The 22,143-nt window shown below is 40.5% G+C and overlaps 3 protein-coding genes across 3 annotated transcripts; 2 read left to right on the forward strand and 1 right to left on the reverse strand.

Annotated features, from left to right (window-relative positions):
- Window positions 1–2: 2 nt before the first annotated feature.
- Window positions 3–10,267, reverse strand: proca (protein C (inactivator of coagulation factors Va and VIIIa), a). The gene is made up of 10 exons (XM_085254306.1): window positions 10,147–10,267; window positions 9,849–9,912; window positions 9,686–9,769; window positions 8,556–8,713; window positions 8,343–8,367; window positions 7,859–7,969; window positions 7,351–7,491; window positions 6,476–6,591; window positions 6,003–6,120; window positions 3–995 (listed from the first exon to the last, which is right to left on the reverse strand). Exons 3-10 carry the CDS (start codon window positions 9,753–9,755, stop codon window positions 406–408), a joined length of 1,329 nt encoding a protein of 442 aa, XP_085110432.1. The 5' UTR covers window positions 9,756–9,769; window positions 9,849–9,912; window positions 10,147–10,267; the 3' UTR covers window positions 3–405.
- Window positions 2,526–5,440, forward strand: LOC146552890 (uncharacterized). Its single transcript, XM_085254432.1, has 5 exons — window positions 2,526–2,604; window positions 3,021–3,086; window positions 3,209–3,376; window positions 3,613–3,708; window positions 4,157–5,440. The coding sequence occupies exons 2-5, from the start codon at window positions 3,075–3,077 to the stop codon at window positions 4,469–4,471; spliced, it is 591 nt and encodes a 196-aa protein (XP_085110558.1). The 5' UTR covers window positions 2,526–2,604; window positions 3,021–3,074; the 3' UTR covers window positions 4,472–5,440.
- Window positions 10,268–15,721: 5,454 nt separating the features above from the next.
- Window positions 15,722–19,511, forward strand: LOC146552891 (uncharacterized). Its single transcript, XM_085254276.1, has 5 exons — window positions 15,722–15,787; window positions 16,742–17,213; window positions 17,422–17,502; window positions 17,892–17,972; window positions 18,377–19,511. Exons 1-5 carry the CDS (start codon window positions 15,764–15,766, stop codon window positions 19,288–19,290), a joined length of 1,572 nt encoding a protein of 523 aa, XP_085110402.1. The 5' UTR covers window positions 15,722–15,763; the 3' UTR covers window positions 19,291–19,511.
- Window positions 19,512–22,143: the final 2,632 nt, after the last annotated feature.

A 22,143-nucleotide genomic window follows, 5' to 3' on the forward strand; every position in this document is an offset into this window, starting at 1 on the left:
GTTTTCCTTTATTTGATGGATGTAATTTGATACAAAGAAAATAAGTCCTACATTTTTCATCAAAGATTTTCTTTTTGAGTAATTCATCAGTAATTTCTGGAAAGAGTCAGCTGATACAAATATATTTTTTGGCACTTAGAGCATCTAAAGGCAAACACCATTTGGTTTTGTTATAGGCAGACATTTTTCCATTGATTAATTGAGTATTTCACATTATTTGAAACAGATACGTAGCACTACAGGTCAGAGGGAATTTAAATTGTCTGGAACTAGTGGAAATCACTGGTTTTAAAAAAGCAAACAGCTGCGTCTTCATGGTAAATCATTTTATTTAACAAAGTGTGTTACATTTTTATGTGGGTTCAACAGAACAGAGCCCGAAACAGCTGTTGTGGATAAATTGGTTCAGAAGCGTGGGCGTCCTTCCGAGCGATGGCCTCTGTCCCATTCTTCACGCACACTATTGATCCAATTATTGTAGTTGGACACTTTTGTGTAGATTCCCAGTTTGTCCAGCTGTCCACAGCCCTCACCCCAGGAAACCAGGCCAACCAGGAACCAGGTGTCCCGGTACAGAGTGACCATCGGGCCCCCACTGTCACCCTCACAGGCATCCTTCCTCTGTCCAAGGATACCGGCACAGAGGACGTTGTTGGAGATCGTGTGGGGGAACATCTGCTGAGTACAGATGCTGTGGCTGACCAATGGGATTTCAATAACGTTGAGCACTGAGCTGTGCTTAGTGCTGTTCATGTCCTCTTTGCCCCAGCCAGAGACAACAGTCTTCGTGCCGTTCAGGTGGAGCACCCGCTCGGCCATCTCGCGTCCTGGCAGGCAAATGGGGACGATGTACTCAGTCGTGGGAGCGGGGGTCTGTAGGCGCAGCAGGGCAATATCATTGTCTATGGTCTTGGTGTTGTAGTTCGGGTGTTTGAAACCTTGGACAACATCCAGGATGACCTCAGTGCCTTCTTGTTTAAGACGCTCATAGTCACCTAAAGACACAGGGCGTGGACTCATGGTTAATGAAAGCTGATGTGTGTTTTCACTCTGACTACAACAGAGATCTCGAACTCCAGGCCTCGAAGGCCGGTGTCTTCCAGGTTTCAGATGTGTCCGTGATCCAACACAGCTGATTTAAATGGCTAAATTACCTCCTCAACATGTCTTGAAGTTCTTCAGAGGCCTGATAATGAACTAATCATTTAAATCAGGGGTGTTGACCCAGGGAGATATCTAAAACCTGCAGGACACTGGCCCTCGGAGCCTGGATGTCGAGACCCCTGGACTACAATGTGACCTATTAGCAACCTTGGTTTTGTAAAGTTTTACTGCTTAATGGCAAAATAGCAAATTACTTCAAATAATTGTATATACAGTTGAATAAAAAATAAAAACTGGAAAATTTAAGTACATTGAGTTTTCTCAGTGTACTTAATTCCCACCCCCCTGAACCACGGTCGCCCCATGGGTGACCTTCTTGTAACCGGAAGGTTGCAGGTTCGATCCCCAGCTCTGTCCTGGTCGTTGTGTCTTTGGGCAAGACACTTCACCTACCGCCTACTGGTGATGGCCAGAGGGGCCGATGGTGCGATATGGCAGCCTCGCTTCTGTCAGTCTGCCCCAGGGCAGCTGTGGCTACAACTGTAGCCTCCACCAGTGTGTGAATGTGAGAATTGTAAAGCACGTTGAGGGTCTCGAAAAGTGCTATATAAATGCAATCCATTATTATAGTAGTAGTATTCCAGCTTTATTTGTCACTGTTGAATTAATGTTCATGTATGGAGTCCTTAGGATTGTGACAACCTTCTGACCTACCAGCTGCCTCTGCCATGGAGTCTCACTCTCACTACCTGTTTAGGTTTACAGATCAGTCCCATGGCATCTTCCTGCCATCTAATACAAATTAATACTGGTGATCAGTTGACAGCGATGCTGTTCTCTTCACACTGTAAACCCGAATGTTCAAAGTAATTAAATAGATTAAATAGTGTATACTCAAAGTCTTTAAAAAGTTCTGTTAACTTAAATATGTCAAGTTCGTGTAACATGTTCTTCTTTTTGAGTAAATGAAACTAATAATATTTGATTGAATTGAACTATTTCTATATTAAGTAAGCATCACTTAAAATCATAACTTAAGCACAACGTAACACAGTTAAGTTAGGACATATAAGAATGGTAAAGTCCTGTTATTTTTGTTGTTTCAAGTAGGTAGGATTTAATAATAAACTTAATTTATGTAGCACATGCTAAAATACAATAAAATCTCAAAGTGTTTCACCAAATAGGTAAAATCTAATTGTCTTAAATGCATTAGTGGAAGACAAAATGTATTTATTTTAATATTCATTGTTTTACTAATGTATCCTACATATATATTTTCAATTTTTTCCGTGTTGAGTGTTGAGCAGCTGCAGGAATCAATTTTTATTCCGAGTTAATCTCTGATTCACCCTCCGAAGCGGAAGGCGGCGCTAATGAGCATTAATACGAAACACAGAAGAAGTAAAGGTATATGGGCGGGAACAGCACCAAAGAGGCAACACGGACGACTGGAGAAAGTTGGACCTAACGGCAGCAACTAGCATCACTGAACTTACAGTAAGTTTTCAATGTTGATATTAGTTTATTGTTAAAATACGAATATTTAGTTGTATTTTGGGTGCATGTCAAAAAGAATAGCAGAAATATCGGGTCCGTGTTTTTTATGTGCTTTGCTGCTCTCCCCGAAGGAAACTTTGCACTTGCAGAGCTAGCATTAAGTTGTTGTAATGAGGGTCGCAGGCTGTTTAAAAAGTTAGATACTACTTGTTCTAGAGGTGGCGCCCGGTCGCCTAGTATGAAACAAAGTGTTTTAATCTCTCTAAATTTTTAAACCCCCTCTCATGACTCAGAATAGTTGGGTCCAAACAAGCCCGTTGTCCCTGCAGTTACACAGCGGAGATACCTGTCTGCAGTGAGAGTGCTTTCAAGCCTTTTGCTTGTTAGAAACGCTATATTTTAAACTATATGTGCAGGGTTAGGGTTGTGAAGGAGTGAAGGAGCTCTTGGACCTCTGGCCTGCTCTAAAAATGGAGTCTGAGGTAATATGGATCAGCTCTCTTTAAAATGAAAATTGTAATTCTTACTCATGTGGCAGCTTTTTGCTGCTTTATAAAGGTGTGCGAGATTCTTCAAATTGAACTGTATTGTCCTTCTGCTGTAGTTGTATGCAGAGTTTCAGCGGATTACAAATCAGAACCTGCCCAATACATTCTACGCTGAACTTGACCGCCATCTTCCTCGACTGATGACCTTATTCAGACAGAAGGCATCAAAAACTGGGAAGACAGCAGATGCCCTGGCTGAAAGTCTAAGAATTCACAATTACCAGGTAATAATAGATTGTTACACATTTCATAGGTTGAACCAGTGGAACATTGGACAGGTTCAATGATTTAAATGAGCTTTTTGAATTTTGCTATTACTCCACTTTGTGTTTGCTATTTGTCTGACTGTATTAAAGATGTGAACAGGTTATTTGTGGACATATGTTCTGATTTGACTGTTGTTGTTGTTGTTGTTCAGTAAACTCACCAGTATATACAATTGTTTTTAATCTGGAAATAGGAAATCCATGATATCCACACCAAGCGCACTACCGTTCTCCACGCCCTTCCTGTCTATCTGCGTGAGGATGTCTCTGGATTTTTCAGAACCTGCACTGTGAGTATCCTTAAGTATCTAACAGATACTACTGTGTATATAAACAGTGCATCAAAGTACAAACATGTATTTTGATGCACTGTTTGGACTTACCTTTGTTTAGTCTACCCATACGGTTTCCATGTATGGTCTTTTCTGTCTCCTCACTATGAATGAACTGAATTGGTGTTTTGTTGAAAGTGATAAGATGTTTAGTAAAACATTTTCCTTTGTATTTCCTTTAGCTTAGTTTCAGTCTATCTCACACCACTTGATTCTCTGGTGAATTAGCTGATTTATGTGTGCAGAACATGGATCTTCTGTTTTTCACCTCTTACAGCGAGACTCAGGTCTCCCTTGTGAAAGAGGTATTGAATCTCAATGGGAGTTGGTAAAATGAGAAATTATATGTCGTCTGTTGTATTTCTTGGGTTAGATTGTGATTAGTATCTCTTTTTCATTAATTCAGGACGAATCTGATGAGTTGGAGCTTGATGGTGTTGAAGTGGCCCTCTTCACTGTCATCAGTGACCATGACACGACAAGTCCAGTTCACTACCAACCTGTGAAAATCTCTGTCGTCATTGAAAGTGATGCCGTGTTCAGTCTCCCCAGATTTGGTGAAGCCTTCCTGGTAATGTTTGGACTGATCTATTCACTTCACCTCAGCTACCCCAAAGCCCTGACCAACACTTTAGAATTTACTCAAAAGATTTTACTTGGTCTAGAAAGTGGTAAACTGTCACCCAGGTTACAGACCCTCAAGAATGACTTGGTTATGTAGGAACTCATCTGAAAGAAGGATGCAGGGTGAAGCATTATAAAAGGCTAGTTCAAAGTTCTCTCCTTTTATCTAAATAATGCCTCAAAACGTTATTGCATTACTCTACAGGTGTTCAGCCAATAGGTCCAAACTATACAACGTGCCTTTGTTCTCATTAACATAATGCAAACAACACTAATGTTTTGTATGTTTTAATGTTTTTCGTAATACTATTTCTAAAACATTGTGGGCTGCGCAAGATGACCTAAATTTCACTGTTTGATACTGGTTAATGTAAAACAAATAGCATTGTAATTCACTCAAGTTGCTGCCTTATTCAGATATTAGCCAGAGAGCCAAAAGCACATTTTGATATTATTTATTATTATTTGGCATTATTTTTCATTACCGTACTCTGACAGTTTTCCTGACTAAACAATTTTTGGTCTACTTATTTTAATTTATAAATGTTTTGTTAATTATTTTTAATTTATTTAATTTTTTTTTTTGAATGTATTTAATTTCAACATAGTGCTAAAAGGGAGCAGGCAAGATACTGTTCAATGGCAGATGTTTATGACTTTTGCATATTAAGTTACCGATACTCAGTGTAATTGAGGCAATCAATTGCCTCAAAAATTTTAAGTTTTGGGTCACATGTTTTTAAGTATCAAGTAGTCAACATATTTGACTAACGTGTACTTAAAATAATGACAACACAAACTAATAAACATTTGAGTTTTGTTAACATAAAAATGTTGTGGTTGTGTACTTATTTTTTATAAGTTCTGTGAACTTATTCCTTTGAATTTGTAAACTTGAAACTTTAAGTCATATTAACTGCAAATATTTGAGTTGACCGTTCTCAAAAGATACAAGTACCATGTAATCCAAACTTTTATGTTCTGGAAAAATTTGACTTTTGAGTTGATCAACTCAAAAAAATTGAGGCAATCGATTGCCTCAATTTTTTTGAGTTCTGGTAACTTATTCGGGTTTACAGTGCACCCAAATATCAAACATAGACTGACGTGACTCCACCAGTTATGCATGCCTAGCAGTTTGTAAACCTTTTAGCCTGTGTTTCTTTTTTAATAACTACACTCATGAGCATGAACATGGTGTTTGTCTGGGCTAATTTATGCCTGTTCATCAAAAACAAAACTCTGGGCAGTTTATCAGCTGGTCCAGGGTTCTTTACAATCACTTTTAGTCTTGTCCTTATTGTTCTCCCAATATCACAGGAAATTAAAAAACTTCACTGTGGTGATTTTTATAACTTTATATATTGCTTCTAGTTTATTTCTGTGTCATACAAATTAAATTTAAGGTAAACTGAAGTGTTTTCTCTCTGTGGGCGAACAAACAAGACCCTATCAGCCTTTCAGGTAAAAACTACAGGCAGTCTCTCCAATCATTTGTACTTCAGTATAATCAGTTTGTTAATCAGTTCGTTACCGCGTTGATCTTTCTAATCACTTCAATGTCGTTCATTTATGATTATTTTTCATTTAATTATAATTAGTGTCTGTCATCTGCAATGGAAACTCACCGAGTCGTACACTGAACGTTAAGCTGTTTTCAAGACAGTGAGCAGCTGTCAGAACCCAGCTCTTATCGATGAGGACACCCCCACAGTGAAATCGACCCCTGTAATCCATTACCAGGACCTACAGATAAACACACTATCAGGTATTAATGCTCCAACTTGGATTCTGCTGACAAGATAACATCTTGACATTGTGAAACAGCTTTGTTTCACATATTAGTTCAATCTTTGAAAAAAAAAAAACAGAACAGATTTAAACAAATTAGCAGATTTCTTACCAAATTCAAATGTATATAACATAAAAAGAGGGCGTTGCCAACATCTGATGTTGGAGTCTTAAGATCTTAATAACCATATCACCATTACAGCACTTTGATTTCAGACTGCAGGCTGCTGTAAGGATACAAATCTAACAAGCCTAAGTTGCCAGCATGACACACCCAGTGTGTATTGTAGGTGAGTTTTTTTTGTAGTACCTGCCATGGACTCTCCCCTTTCTTGCCCACCTGCCCCCCCACCATCCAGGGACGGAGGCCTTTCGGTGGTGGGCTGTATGATGTGGTGGCTAACAGCTGTCCACAGGATGATCGACCTGTAAAAACACTGTATTAAAGCTACAATGGAAAAATATTAAGAGAAACATAAAATAATCTCTCTCTTTTCATCTCATTCAAGCTGAGAGGCCAGCAGCTTGCCTGTTGTGGATGAGCAGTGTGTGAAGCAAACTGCCACTAGTCTGCGTTCACTGTTCTGAGATCAGTTACTAACTGTGGTTCATATGGAAACACAAGTAAGCAAGTAAACCAGCATCAGTGAATTTCACTTGATGACTTGACTTGTGCAACTGGCTTGAAGTGTCTAATGGTGTCACCACATCCTCATTAAGTTGATGAAGGCTCCTGTTCTAGCATCCATGTGTGAGACATTGAGTACTCTGTCTACTAGTAGGCCTGTGTCTTGCAGCTCTAGTGTTTCTGCCTGTTCCTTTCTGGGCTCCATTCATGTACCGAGCCATGTGCCTGTTCATGCTAGCTCCTACGATGCCTGGCAGGAGCATCCATGTGGTGATGATGGGATTAATCCTTAAGAATCATGTGGTGGTTCATTTATGCTTCCAGGTACTCAAGGAGTGCAGTTAGCTTCTTTAGCCAGTAGGTGCGAATCGTGTCAGGACATGTGCTGTCCAACTCGTCAGCTCTTCATTATCGAAAGGATTATCCAGAAAATCGTAACACATAAAGATTTATTGAATAACAAGTCTATATAAAGTGATGAGAGAATTTAATTTTTGCTTGCTAATAAACATTTTGTTTACAGCCAGCAAGTGAAGTCAGACTAGAACTGCTCTTACTGTTGGGAACACATTTCTTGGAGTCATTAGTCTGTTTGTATCCATTCACACAGCTGCAAGTCCTCGACAGGCCGTCACTGCTCTCCGTACAATCGTGGTCGCAGCCGCCATTATCCACGGAGCAGTTGGTGGCTGTTACAGCTAGATGGAGATGGGAAACAGGAACACGGGAACTTTTCAGGTTTCACATTAAGTTTTAGTGAATGTTACATTGATGTGACTCCGCCTGTAAAAGAAATCAAACAGCAGCTACGTCCAACTGCCAGACAAAGTCTCGCTAACAAGTTTTAGCAAAAAAATAACCCTCGTGAATGCTTTGTTACTTAGGTTCGTTTGTGTGCACAGTGGGTAATTTGTATTCTTTTCGTTGATTCTCAAGCTTTAATTAAAGATGTGGTTTGTTGCTTGATGCAGTTTCATTATATTGAACACTCCTTGCTTCACTTTTGTAGTCTTTTTTTAATATAACGTTAGAAATGCTCCTAGGTAACCAAAGACACTGACTCACGATATTCACAGTATTTGCCCTCATATCCAGAGTGACAGCGGCAATCGTAGGCTTGGAGCATATCCACACAGTCTCCATGACTGCACTTGTTGGACTCACACTGGTTCCCATCTGAAATACAGTCAGATAACTTGAGTATTTTTCCCATGACTATCTGCAAAGAAAGAAGATGTCAAAAGCCTCGCCTTAGTGACGCTTTGGGAGGAAGACAGAAGCAGGCTAAATCTTATTTGATGTCGTATTGTTGTAAATGTACTGTAATCTTGTGCTTTTGGGTAATCAGGCAAGCATATCACACCCCATCCCAAGAAATAAACGATGCAGCCTGTGAAGAACCTTGTCCTGAATTCTCCTCAGTCTACACATCATTCACATTCCAATCATCAGAAATATTAAAATAATATTTAATAATTTATACATGGTATTATTTTTAAAGCTGATATTTAGTATGTTTTCACTGTCAAGCTGAACAAACTTGTCTTACCTGAGTAAACTGTCCAAAACTCCAGCTGTAAAGACACAGAAACAAACATCACCAATCGCACTCATCTGGTCATCGCTGCAGAACAACACACACACACCTCCTGTGGGTATTTGTCAAGTCGACACTACTGTGTCATGTTTTCATCAGCCATAAATCAAAAAGCCAGATATTTTTGCTTATTTTGATCTACGGTGTGTTAAAGAGACATCTTACCGTAGCTTCTCTGGTCTCGAAAATCTCTCTGGCCTCTTCAAAGCTGCATTTCTCCTCATTACATTCTCGCTCCAGGTTTCCTGGTTTCATCTCCTCCAGGAAGGAGTTCGCCCGACGAGAGCGAAGCAGCATGTCAGCCCGTCGTGGGTCCGAGAATACTGAACACACAGAAAGAGTGAAACAGTGATGCAGACCAGTGCTAAGACAACGGCTTCTTTAACTGTTTTTTCCCCAAACATCACGTTTTTGGAAAGCACTTTGTTGTCATTTGGACTTAAATCTTTGGGATTCTGTGAATTTACTCTCATCAATTCATGTGATTCCCGTGTGTTGTATGCATGCCTGGAAAATGTTCCTAATGAGACGACAAATGGAGAGATCTGGACCAGGACATCAGCGAGCATCTGGACAGTCTGAGGTGACTGAAGCATCTCCCAGAGGAGAGAGAATTATATTATATTATATTATATTATATTATATTATATTACCAGTCCGTGAGTCGTTTGGTACCTGGCCACGAGAGTTGAGGCTCAGGTGTGAAATGTCTGGTTTTCAGGGTTTTTATCGGTTTTCAGTGTTATTTTGTTAATATTTTTATCGTTAACTCGGTTTTCCTGGGTCTTTTCACGTGTGTTATGAATAAATCTTTTTTTCGGTACTAGTTGTATTTTGTTGTATTTATCCGCGACACTTTAAAGGCCGGTCCGTGAAAATATTGTCGGGCATAAACCGGTCCGTGGCGCAAAAGAGGTTGGGGACCGCTGCTTTAAGGTCACCGTCCACTGGAGCCAGCTTTCTTCTGATTGGCTCAGGATCAGGTAGGTGTGCTCGCTGACCTCATTACCTGAAACTTTGTCCATGTTTAATATGAGCGCCCAGTTGAGGAACAGGTAAAAGCACAATAGGTTCACTTTCTTGGCAGATGAATGCTTTGTTGCTAAAACAGATTCCACGGCTGACCTGCTGACAGTGAAGCTCTCACATTATTTCCCGTCAGGTTTATGTAATTCAGTGAGACTCCAAGACACCCGTGTAACAGAAAATCTGTGGCTACCTAACCTCCGTGTCTCTTCTTTCTTTTACAGAGGTATTGATGTTTACTTATCCCGTTCGTCTTTGATCACACCCACCTGACAGACTGATGACTGACGCCGACCACAGAGCAACGACGACACACAGACAGAGGGCGAGGCGGGACATGACCTCGATCACTCCTGCAGGAAATCAGACAGTTATGTCTTTACTGCTTGTGTTTATCCAGTTAGCATTAACATCCAGCATAATGACACTTACAGATTTAAGGGGTTGAAAAGTTGAGTTCTGGAGGAGCTGCAGACGAGACAAAACCGAGTCCTCACTGCCAGTTAAAAAAAATCTCTCAGTGGAATATTTCTACAAGATTGATCAGCAGGGAACACAGAGGCCTCCAGTCAGAGGGGCACAGCAGGACACGATCACCGTGTGAACCTCTACAACCTTTGACCTTGTGAGCTAACAACAGGGCCACAGAGACAACATCCTAAAACGTTCTCAGGACATGAAACAGAGTCACGGAGAAACGAGGGGCTTTCAGGAGAGTTTTGGTACTTACATGTGAAGAATGGAAGCCGTGGACAGAGACGATGCTTCGCTGTTTCTGCTGTGTTAATAACTAACTCCCAGTGTTTACTGAGAGTCCACAGTCTGCAGCTGATCGCTGTCCACCAACACTGTCAACACAGACCTGCCCTTTATCCTCCACCCACTCTGCTACACATCAGACCCCATTTTCACAAAATGTTACAAACCTTCAGACACTAGCAGGACGACGATAGTGTGGGACTTTTCACTGTGTACCCACCACACAATAGATCTGTGGTTATTCACCACAAACATGGACGTGGATGAAGTCTTCATGTCTCTATCATTTAAATCACTGTCTTTGGAAGCATGAACACCTATGACCCTACAAGACATCTGTAAAGATACTGAGCAAAGCCCAAAGCCTGTGAACCAGACTAGACCTTGGTATGACTAAAAGCTAAGATAATGTTGGCTGTTTGGAGTTGCTAAGTTATCATCTAACGCTAGCAAGCTCAGTCTGTGAGATGCATTGAGAGACAGACATGTTGGTTATAACCTTCATCATACTTGGTTGTGGGCAGGAACAGCTGGAGACACCACAGCCAAGTATTGCTGGATGCATGCTCAATCATCCAGGCAAGGAAATCCCAAAAAGTGGATTCTGTTCACCCGGCAGGACACACTCACACCCAAAGAGTCATTAGCTACGTCTCCTAAGATTAAAACAATTCAAGGAACTGAAATTGAAATGGTCACATCTTACAACAGGGCTGCCCAATCCCAGTCCTCGAGAGCTACTATCCTGCAGCTTTTAGATGCATCCCTACTCCAACACAGCTGAATCAAATGAATGGCTTGTTATCAGGCCTTTGCCAAACACGATGGCATGCTGAAGAGGTAATCAAACCATTTGATTCAGCTGTGTTGGAGTAGGGATGCATCTAAAAGCTGCAGGACGGTAGCTCTCGAGGACCGGGATTGGGCAGCCCTGTCTTACAAGTATCTAGGGATCATTATAGATCAGAATTTGTCATTTAAGACTCACATTCAAAGGCTTGTGTCGAAGTTAAAACTAAAACTAGGTTACTTTTTTAGAAACCAATCCTGTTTCTCCCTCCAAGTGAGAAAACATTTGATTCGTGCAACCTTTTTACCTTTATTGGATTATGGTGACCTGCTTTTTATGAATGCACCTGCCCACTACCTAAAGAGGTTGGATACTGTGTACCATTGTGCTTTACGTTTTATTACTGACTATGGAAATCGTGTACATCATTGTTCTTTGTATGCTGCTGCTAAATGTCCATCTTTGCATATTCACAGACTCTCCCATTGGTTGATCTTTATCTATAAATCTCTCCTTGGGCTGATTCCATCTTATTTATGTGTTTATATGTGTAAAAACCACAACCAATACAGCCTTCGTTCGCACAATATCATACAATTGATTGTCCCAAAAATCAGAACAGAATTGGGGAAAAAGGCTTTTAAATACGCTGCCCCTGCTTCCTGGAATAATCTGCAGAAGGAACTGAAATGATCAGAATTGGTTACCTTGGGAGAGTTTAAGTCTGTCTTAAAGGAACGAGAGAACAGCTCTTTTACTCAGTGTGATTGTTTTTAATGTACTCTTAATTTGATCTGTTATTGTATATTTTACACATGTTGGTATGGGATATTGTATTTGTTTTAAATGTTATATACCTATGTGGTATGTGACTTTTGTTGCCATGATGCCAGGTCTCTCTTGGAAATGAGATTTTTAATCTCAATGAGATTTTTTACCTGGATAAATAAAGGACTAATAATAAAAAATACCTGGAGCTGATTTGCAATCACTGATTAACCAACATTTGTGTCTTTGGACTCTGGAGATGAGAGAACACAGGAAGGTCCCGGCAGGCAGCACTAACCAGCACACCACTGAGTCACACACACAAAAAGCTGGAGCACAGACCTGCTGGAGGCTCCAACAGTCACCAACAGCACAAACAGGGTGGAGAGGTCATTCTGGGCTGCAGTTTTACACTTCAGTATCAGCTTCAGGCTGACGCTGTTAGACATTCAAACATAGTCTGTGAGGTTTGTGGCCATCCTCAACACATTTACATACAGCTATTTTGTTTCAGTGTAATATTAGTTTGTTTTCAATGTAATTTTTAATTTTTAAAAACATTTTATTGATCTTTAATATTTTTTAACATAGAATATTGTTAAGAAAAATCCAGACAAGGAAGAAGGCACGTTTTACACAAATGTGACGCATTGGCTCAGTTAGCAGGAAAAGCAGGACTTTAGCAGACATTTTTCAATTACAATTATGGAACAAGCACAGAAAGAGTATAAAGAGACTGGCATCACATAACTAATAATCCTCTGATTGGAAAGATATTAAAGTCCAAATAGAAGGAGGAGAACAGTTTCTAACAAGAAAGAATAAGGAAGAAAAGCTTTTTGTCTCTGAAAGAGGACAGAGCACTGACTGACATTTATCTCCTGGAGATCCAGTGTCCAGGACGAGCTTTATTCTGGTCATAGAGCAGTCTTATCCCTAAATGCTGGTTTCCAAGCAGAGCCGGCACTTAACAGGAATCAGCTGATTGTAATGATTTGAACCAAAGCCAAAAGGTTTTAGGGGTTTCCCCCAGGAAACAGTTCACATCAGGATTTATAGATAAATTCATTCACTCAAGTATTTGACACTGTTTTAATTAAACCACAAGAATGAACATATATCAGGACAGAGTACGTGAAAGAAAAGCTGTAAGATTTTGCTATTAGATGACTTTGTGAGCACCTTTCTGAACCCTCAGCCTTGACATTAGTTTTTGTTCATTTTTGTTTTCTCAAAGCCAGAAACGACCATAATTGGATGAGAGACTCCATGAAAAGAAGCTGTCACGTGACCCTCTAAAAACATGACATGTCTGAGTTAAAACAGCTTTTGTGTTTGTTTTTCGGAGGAGAAATCCACAAAAGCTTCCGAAGTAAAGAGCCGGTCTCGTCGTCAGCTGCTGGAAACACCCAGAGAGCGAGCGGTTACAGGCGTGAACCCAGGCCAGCCTCCACAGTGTCTCTGAGCACCGCCTGCTGTGGAAACCAGGGCACTTATTAAGGTTAACCATTCATCTCCGTGTCCTCCTTTGTGCCTCAGCCTCATTCCCTCAGCTTGGTTTACTCGTGTGTCCTCAGCTGTTTTCATTTTTTCTGAATAAAAGCTGCCCTCGGGACATAAAGGAGCCATCTCTGGTTCCACAGGCGATTTAAGTGATTTTGAAAGTGATGTGGGTGGGTGTGGCCTTCCTGCGCTGGTGAGAGACCTGGCTTGCTCCCTGCTGCATTGTATATCTTTACTTCATGATCAGACTGCACATAGTTTATCATTGATGGTAAATCTATTATTACTTTAAGTATCCTGTCAGAAGCAAAGAAAGATTTTAGCAACACCGGTTTAACCCTGGAGCAGTGGTTCTTAACCTTGTTGGAGGTGCTGAACCCCCCAGTTTCATATGAACCCCTCTTCAGTGAAAAATAAAATACGATTTTTTTTCAAATTCAAGACATACATATGTTTTTTACTGGTGTACAAAATGAGCCGAGCATGTCACGGCAGAGGCTCTGCCGAACCCCTGAGACCGACTCACCGAACCCCTAGGGTTCGATCGCACCCAGGTTAAGAACCACTGCCCTGGAGGTTTACCTACCCCCAGTAAAACCAGTACAGAACTGCCAACCAGAAGCTGCAGTTCCTATAGTGGCCACTTGAGGCTGGCTCCAAAGTGACTCAGTCCCAATAAACTCACATGTTAAAAAGCTCCAGTCCAGAGCAGAAATAAACATGTTTACAGGCTACATGCTACTAAAGATGGTTTTGGTCTCTATAGCTAATTTTACCCAACTAGGCGAGTTTTTAACGAACTCGACTAATCCAGTTCTGCTGAACTGTAATGTTTGGGTGCTTTGAGGTGGATACCCGCCAGGCCTGGAGGTAAAACTGTGCTAAATATACAAAATTCTAGTATTTTATTTATACATTACTTCAAAATAACTAGTTCCAGGGACGCAGCACCACATTTGACAGCTATATCGCCCTCTTGAAGCTGCCATAAAAAAAACTAATGAAATAAAAGTTTGGTTTTACTAAAAATAAATAAAAAGCCACATGTTGTAAGGGTTCTCCACCAGCAGGAAATTAAATTAGACCTGTTGTCTTCCACATGTCTAAGTGGTCAAAGTACTCAACCCTGATGGACTTGTCTGAGTGTTAATAGCATAGAATAAAAAGAATAAAAAGCATTTTACTGAGAAAATCATGGCGATCTGAACTTCACACATCGATGCTGAAAAAAGAAAGAAACAACGAGAGCGTGGTAAACAGGACAGAGAGTACTCAAATACTTCGGTGCAGCAATAAACCGGAGCATCTGAGGTTCGATTCAATAAAAGTACAGACTCAATGCTTAAATAAATACCTGCAGCTTAAACTTTATGTTCCTTGTGTCATTGCTCTTAAAATTAGGCCAGTTTTAAATTTCAGCTACAAGTTGTTTTTCTTCCCAGGCGTATAATTAGTTTTTGTAATATTGTGTATGGAGACAGTCTCATGAGATGTTTTCATAGAATAAAATCATTGTTGTGCAGTAAAATGTGCTAATAAAAAGTAGGCTGCCCTTTGTGAAGCCTGGCTGCCTCCTCAGTGTTAGATTACTGCATTGTTGAACATCATGCTGAGTAAATTATTACAACTTCATCACTATGTGGCGACTGCGGTACTTGTTTGTACTTAATCATTTGAACCTAATGATAAAATAGAAGTTAGTCAGAAATAATAGACACATAATTCATTTGTGCCACACAGCCTTTGGTTTACAATCACAGACAAAGTTTACAGGATTCTTTTTTAAAGAGGTGGCAAAAACTAGACGATGGGTGTTCTGAGAAATCAGAAAAATGAGAAAACCTTTGTGGATCTAACAGAAAATTATATAAAATCCAAAGGAACAACAGTGGCCAGACCTCCTGCTTCCATAAACCTGAACCTGGAGGTGCGTGCCTGCCCAGCAACATTGAAGCATGAACGACTAATCTAGTCATTAATCTAATAATGGTAAAGAGTGGATCAAACCACTGCCAGGTGGTCACAGGAACGATAAAGCACCTGCTGTTGCATCAATATGACAACACAATTTTGGTCCTGACTTGTTCCTCACTCATTCAAACATGAGTTGCACAGATACACATCAATGGTTTGATTCTAAGAAAACTAAACAGACTCATTTTCTTTAGTCTTTCATGTTGTTTAGGTTTTTTTATGTCACTATTGGTGTGATTGCTTCAGCTAGAGGTGTGGAAAGGAAATATTAAATATTAAATGTGTTTTTTAAAGGATGAGAGAAAATGGAGGGTGGAGAAAGATGGCACGGTAAACAGAGAATCATCTCTTCTTTCTGTATCATGTCGCAGGCAGAACGCCCAGTTCTTCTTCACAATAGACATCCCTGCTGTAGCTGCCCTCCTCCCCGTGTTTCCAGCCTTTGTCTGCAGGTGAGACTGAACCTGAAAGATATTTTGTTTTGGCCGAGGCTTATAAATGCATCAAAGCCTCTTCCAGCTTGCTCATCTTCCCAAATCTGCTTCTCCAGAAGATGCAGCACAACTCGGATGTGGCGGTGAGTCTCTCCAAAGCATCTCAGAGGATTTTATTTTCACGTCTGAGAGCAATTTAGGTTATTTTTTTAAACGTATGCATCAAAAAAGACTAAAACTTTCAAAATTCAACTGCATGTTTCATCCAGACTGAAAACTTTTTATACAAGTGACAGTAAAAATTGTGTTTTTAAAACATTTTAATGTTTTTAGTTCACAAATCTTTTGTCGGACTTGAATGATTATTTAAAACTGATTTTATGAAACAGACCAGGATGTGTCCGTGAGGGCATCGTGTTGAGTGTCCACAGTTTTTTGTTAGCGTTTGTCACATAGGACACTTATTTAGTAAATGTTTTTATATCTGTGTGGTGTGCCACAGGGGCCAGCTCTGGGATCGATTTCATGCTCTTCTCGTCTCCACTCGGGGCATAAATGTCACAGACACAGCGTCTCTTAGCGTTTCTGTGCTGATGACACATGCATGTACCTGAACACTCCAACACTGGAATGTTGGCTTCTCTTAAAAGCTGCCTTTTTGCAACAGCATCATTTTATTTAGTTGATCTAAAAACAGAAATCATCAGTTGTGAAACTGTTAACAATCAGCTGGTTCTCTTCATTATCAAGTCTTTTGCAAAGAGTTTTCCATTTCTTGAATATTTATTTCTTGCATTTTGAACAGCGCAGCTCAAATCTAATGCAGTCGTGTTTAAATAGTTTCAGAAGCAAATCTTATTTAATATTTTTTTGAAAACAAGACTATTTTGTGCACTTTTATCTCATCGGGTCTGAATTACTTTAATAACGGCCTGTTTACTACTGAACATGAAATCCACTGAACACGACAGAGCTGGAGAGATGCGATCACATCAGTCCTGTTTTAGTATCTTTACACTCTCAGGATGTTTGACAACAGATTTTACATTTCTGACCTCTAAGTACCAAATGCATCTTCTTCCTTCTTCCTTCTCCAGATGCTGACGAGGTTGCTCGGACTGCTTGTCTTGTCCACCCTCTGCTCAGCCATGTGGGTGCAAAACTACACCAGACAATACATTAGTGAAGAGGAAGGCTCCACATATGATCCCAACACCCACCACTGGCCTGAATCAGTTGACAGGCAGTTTAATGAGACTTCTAAGAAGACTGATCACCCAACGGGAATCCCATCGTGGCCACCTGAGGCACGCAGAGGGCCTCTTATGATGCCTCCAACAGGACCCCCATTTCCACACTATGGCAACAACTCTGAAGGTCCCAACATGCCCAGGGTGTTTGGGGTCAGTAACATACCTTTACCACCCATGCCTGACACAACAATCTGTGACATGCTGCTAAATGCACCGGTACCCCCGCCCGCCGACCAGATTCCATTTTTTTGCATCTGTAAATACTGCAAAGGAACCGTAGGACCCAAAGGAGACCGCGGAGACCGAGGTCTTCCAGGTAACCTGATCACTCAAAGCACCTCAAACTAAAAACAACGATTAAAATGTAAAACTTGAAAATCATTAATGTCTGAACAAATGTCAAGGATTTAAAGTTTGAAGCAAGGCAGACAGCAAGGTTTGGAGGATGATTCCTCTTTAGTGATTTAATTCAAATTCAAATATCTGATTATATTGAAAGTAACCTGTCTTTAACTTTTGATCAGGTCCTCCCGGGAGCGCTGGAAGTAGAGGATTGATGGGGTTTCCAGGTCCCAGAGGGTTTACAGGCTCTCAGGGGATAAAAGGTGAGTTACACACCAGAGGGGTGTGTGAAGAAGCACATTTACAATAATCAGGGTCTTTAACATAAAGGTGTTTTTTTTACTTTCCACACTGAACTAATCAAACCGAGTTGCAACACAAAGCAACGCTGAAATTAAGAGGGGAAGAAAATGAGACACTGACTTCCTGTGATTTGAATTTATGCTTCTTCTCCTCACGTACTTTTCTATCGATACTGAATGAAATCCACCTTAAAACACCACAAACTGAATCTCATTTTTTTCTTTTTTGTTCCTCTAACCTGTTGTCATCTTTAAATGTATCTTTCAAAAAAGCTAATAAGCTTAAACTTAGAATTGTTGGTTTTTCACTCAATAAAATATCAACTCACCTTTGTCTTCTCTGTTTACAGGCCAGAAGGGAGAAATGGGGGAAAAGGGAATGCAAGGTGCAGAAGGTTTCACTGGCACAAAGGGAGATCGGGGATTTAAAGGTGGGTCTACATGGCATTATGGAGAAGGTCACCCTATTTAAAGCGTGATTGGTAATACATGGATATTATTAAAGCAGGAAATAATACCTGTCAGTGCTTTGTGTGAATGTAATTTTATGATGGTTTAATGATTTAACATTAGTACAGGGTGGGTAAGGTTTGGGTTCAGGCATAAAAATGAGATGATTTGAGTGGAAGATTGTAATTCCAAAGTACATCCTGGAAAGATCCTGATGGATTCTGGGCAAACTGGCCAGCTTCATCAGTCTACATACAGAAAATGGAGAGAAATGTGGGGATTCTTTAGGATTTAACCCACCTGAGTAAATACTGTTGGAAATTGTTCAGTAAAATAAAGTGTTAAACTTGATCGTATTCTTGATGTATGCTGTGGCTGTTTCCAGGGGACAAAGGGGACCAAGGATCAATGGGACCCCCTGGTGCATCGGGCCCTCAGGGGGAATCTGGTATATGCCCTGCCACCTGCGAGAGTGTGCCAGGTGCACCTGGTACTCAAGGACCACCTGGACCAGCTGGAGCCCGTGGCCTGCCAGGGGTGCAGGGTCCTGATGGACCCAGGGGCATAAAAGGTGATAGGGGTGACATGGGTTTGCCTGGAAACCCTGGCAACGATGGTGAGAAGGGTGATCGAGGTGAGCAGGGGGTGTGTAAGTGCACAAATGGAACAAATGGTGCTGATGGCAAACCAGGGCAAAAGGGAGACAAAGGGGACAAGGGTGATATTGGTTCCCAGGGTATACAGGGCACCATGGGGTCAAAAGGCAACCAGGGTGATATGGGTCTCATGGGGCCACCTGGGCCCTGCTCTCCAGCCATCCAGTCAGCATTCTCCGCCTGTATCAATGAGTCATTTCCAGCTCACAATTTTCCCATTCCTTTCCCACACATCCTTACCAACCAGCAAAACCACCTTAACCGAAACGGCATCTACATAGCCCCCGTCAACGGCACCTACGTCTTCTCCTTTCACCTGTCAGTTGCTGTGAAACCGCTTAAAGTCGGCCTGTTCCGCAATTTCTACCCTGTGGCTAAAATAACAGAAGGAACCGTCCCATCCACCACAAGCCACACGGTGGTCCTCCAGCTCTACATGGGAGACCAGGTTTGGCTGCAGGTGAAGGACCCCACCACCAATGGCATGTACACTGATAATGAAAGCACTAGCACGTTCTCTGGGTATCTGCTGCACCCCGACTCCTGCGAATTTCCTCTGGGCAGACATCACTACCTCCCACAGCCACGTCATGGAAGCTACAGCTGGGATGGTCCCGACCCTACCACCACTCCACCAAATTAGTTTCTTTTCAGTTGCACAGTTATAGATGAGGCACAACAAGCATCCAATCAAATTCTCAGTGATTTTATAACTGCAAGTTTTAAAGGAGGGGTATTCTATCAATGAAGCAATGACAATTGTTAAAATAGGTTTTTCTACCAGAGTTATGCTGAATACAAGTTCTACTGTAGGACCATTGTACCACACTGTAGTTACTACTCAATTAAAAAAATCAGGTTTTATTTCTTGGGTTAAATCTAATTCTGTTTGGTTGTTGAAGCTGGCATCACATAAAAGGAAAGGCCAGCAAAAAAACCCCAACAATAAACACACAAAATCCTTCTTGAAGTATTTGTTTAACACTTAGCATGTTAGCATATCCAGGCAATTATTGTCAAACGTTGTCTAAGTGAACCTTAATTCCAACTCTTCCTGGGACAATAAAAACAAGTCAAATGAAATAAAAAAGCGTTACAATGTTGCAGAATACTAATTTTAAAAGGTTTTCACCTGGAAGTCATATGTCTAACAAACATTCTCCTGACTGCAAACATCTCTCGTCTCTTATGTCACACTTGGATGAGACAAAAATAAACTCCCCCTAAAATCAAGTCCTGTTTTACTGGTAATGCTAGTGGCTTCAAGTACTGGTTCCGACTAAAATATCTTCAATCACTATTTGAATGATTTGTGCTTACTGACTTTGACGAACCTCTCAGTTATCTGTCTTCTTGCAACAGTTTAAAGACAGGATGTGTATTCCCTGTGACAGATTGGAGGCGTGTCCAGGATGTATCCTGCCTCACACCCAGTGACCGCTGGGATCAGCTGACACAGAATTGGAAAAAAGAAAGAAAATTGAACAGCCATAATACCCTCCTTTTAAATGTGGCTATGATTCAACACTCATATGAAAATGCATCTGGGCTTGTATATGCCAGCATTTGATCATGCACTAATCAACTGTTAGAGCGCCCTTTTGTCAGAAAGCTCATTTAGCAGCAGAGGTTTTAATATTTTTGATAGAAAATGTAAATACGTGGATCAGCTGCAGGCGATGGAATAACATCACCACAGGTCTGTTGAGATGTAGGTTTTAAAAGGTTTACAGTGAAGGAGCGGGAACAGAGCTGTGACGCAAACGAGACAGCGAGAAATGAAGAAGGCTGAAGACATGGCAATGAGACGTGCCGGCAAATTCTCCACAAAATCAGTGAAATTCTCTTCAGGATCATCAAGTAAAAGAATCATAATCTCCACAGATCTCCACAGTACACATGAATATTTTAAAAGATATAAAGAGTGAGAACACGTGCCATTATTTTCTTAATGTTTTCTTAATTTTGAAGAAAATCTAATTTTGAATGTAGGATAACTGATTAAAGGCTTTTCTCGCTATTTTTAAGGTTTTATTTTTTTATTATATGATTTAAAACAAAGGTTGTACAATGAAGCTACCTGTGAAACTATCACTGCCTGATGTCTCGCAACATTAAACTTCCACTTTGTAAAAGGTATAATCTGTAAAACCTGCGACACCATCAGGTGATGTTGGACGTGTGTTTGGATTCAGACGGTAAACGGAGTGTGTTGCATGTGTAACAGGTTAAAGCATCGTTCACCTTCTCTGAGGTGCTTTCAGCGACCACACCGTGTCGCCTGTTTGTGCTTCAGGTTGTTGCGATCTGTGCATCGTGGGCTTTGTTTGAAATTAAAAACTTTCACTTAAACTTTGTGTTTGAGTTATTTTCAGCAGCAGCACATTTTCTGGGTCCCCTGGTCCAAAAATTAACTTGTGACATGAATCTCGTGTGCAGAGCAAAACCAGACATTGAGCCCGGCTGCTCCCAACAAACTCTAAACTTTAACACACTGCAGTTTATTCTGATTCAGCACTTACTGCAAATTCATCTGCTAATAAAAAATCTCTAACGATGATCATTTTTCACTTAAGGTGATTGTTAAATATGGATTGTTACAAAAAGAATACAACATTTTTTCTAACTGTGCATTTCATGACACTCACACTCACCTCACACAATAACAAAAGTTTTGTTTTGAATGCTGTTAAGAGTCCGGTGCAGTGTGAGCTGATGTAGATCTGCTGATGAAGAGTCTGAGCTGGAAGGAAATCACTGAGGTTTAATTTCTAATATTATTGGGAGCCTGAGTAACTGGATCAGCAGGGGTGTGAAATGTCCACGTTAATAATTAATGCTGCACTAGTTCAATTTGATGACCAGGATTTGTTGTTAGAACATGCATCTGCAAAGACTTCAGCAGGAATCGACGGGCTTGGAGAACGACACAATAAACGAAGAGTCTCCAAGGCTTTAAAAACAATTCACATTAAACCGAATCTTCACATCAGGGCTGGTTTTTAGATCCAGATTGAAAACACATTTTTATTAACTGGCTTTTGACTCAGTGGTTGACTGACTTGTATTTACTTATATTTTATTGTTTTCGCTATGTTTATTATTTTATCGTATTTATTATTCTTATGGTATCTATTATGTTTCTATCGTTCAGCACTTTGGTGTGTTTTTAAAGCGCTATATAAACGATGATGATGATGAAACTGCAGAATAAAAATATCAAAGCACTTTTTTAAAGAATGCCACATCAGTCCTCTGTATCTCACATGACCGTCACACATAAGAACCAGGAAGTAAAAGCTGAATATTTGAGCTAAATTAATATGAAGGTAAATACACTTTGATTAAATATACTAACAAATAAACAGGTTTAATATTTATTGTACAGTGGTGAGAAGGACCGAGACTGAATCCATATTTTCCACATCCTTCATCTATTTAACATTTCATTCAATTTAGTTTCATTATTTATCGCACCAAATCACAACAACAGTCG

Source organism: Mchenga conophoros, linkage group LG18 (genome assembly GCF_057382185.1).
Source record: "Mchenga conophoros isolate Kocher_MC1m ecotype Shallow Benthic linkage group LG18, M_conophoros_male_GT1.1, whole genome shotgun sequence".
In the NCBI taxonomy this organism is placed as follows: Eukaryota; Metazoa; Chordata; class Actinopteri; order Cichliformes; family Cichlidae; genus Mchenga; species Mchenga conophoros.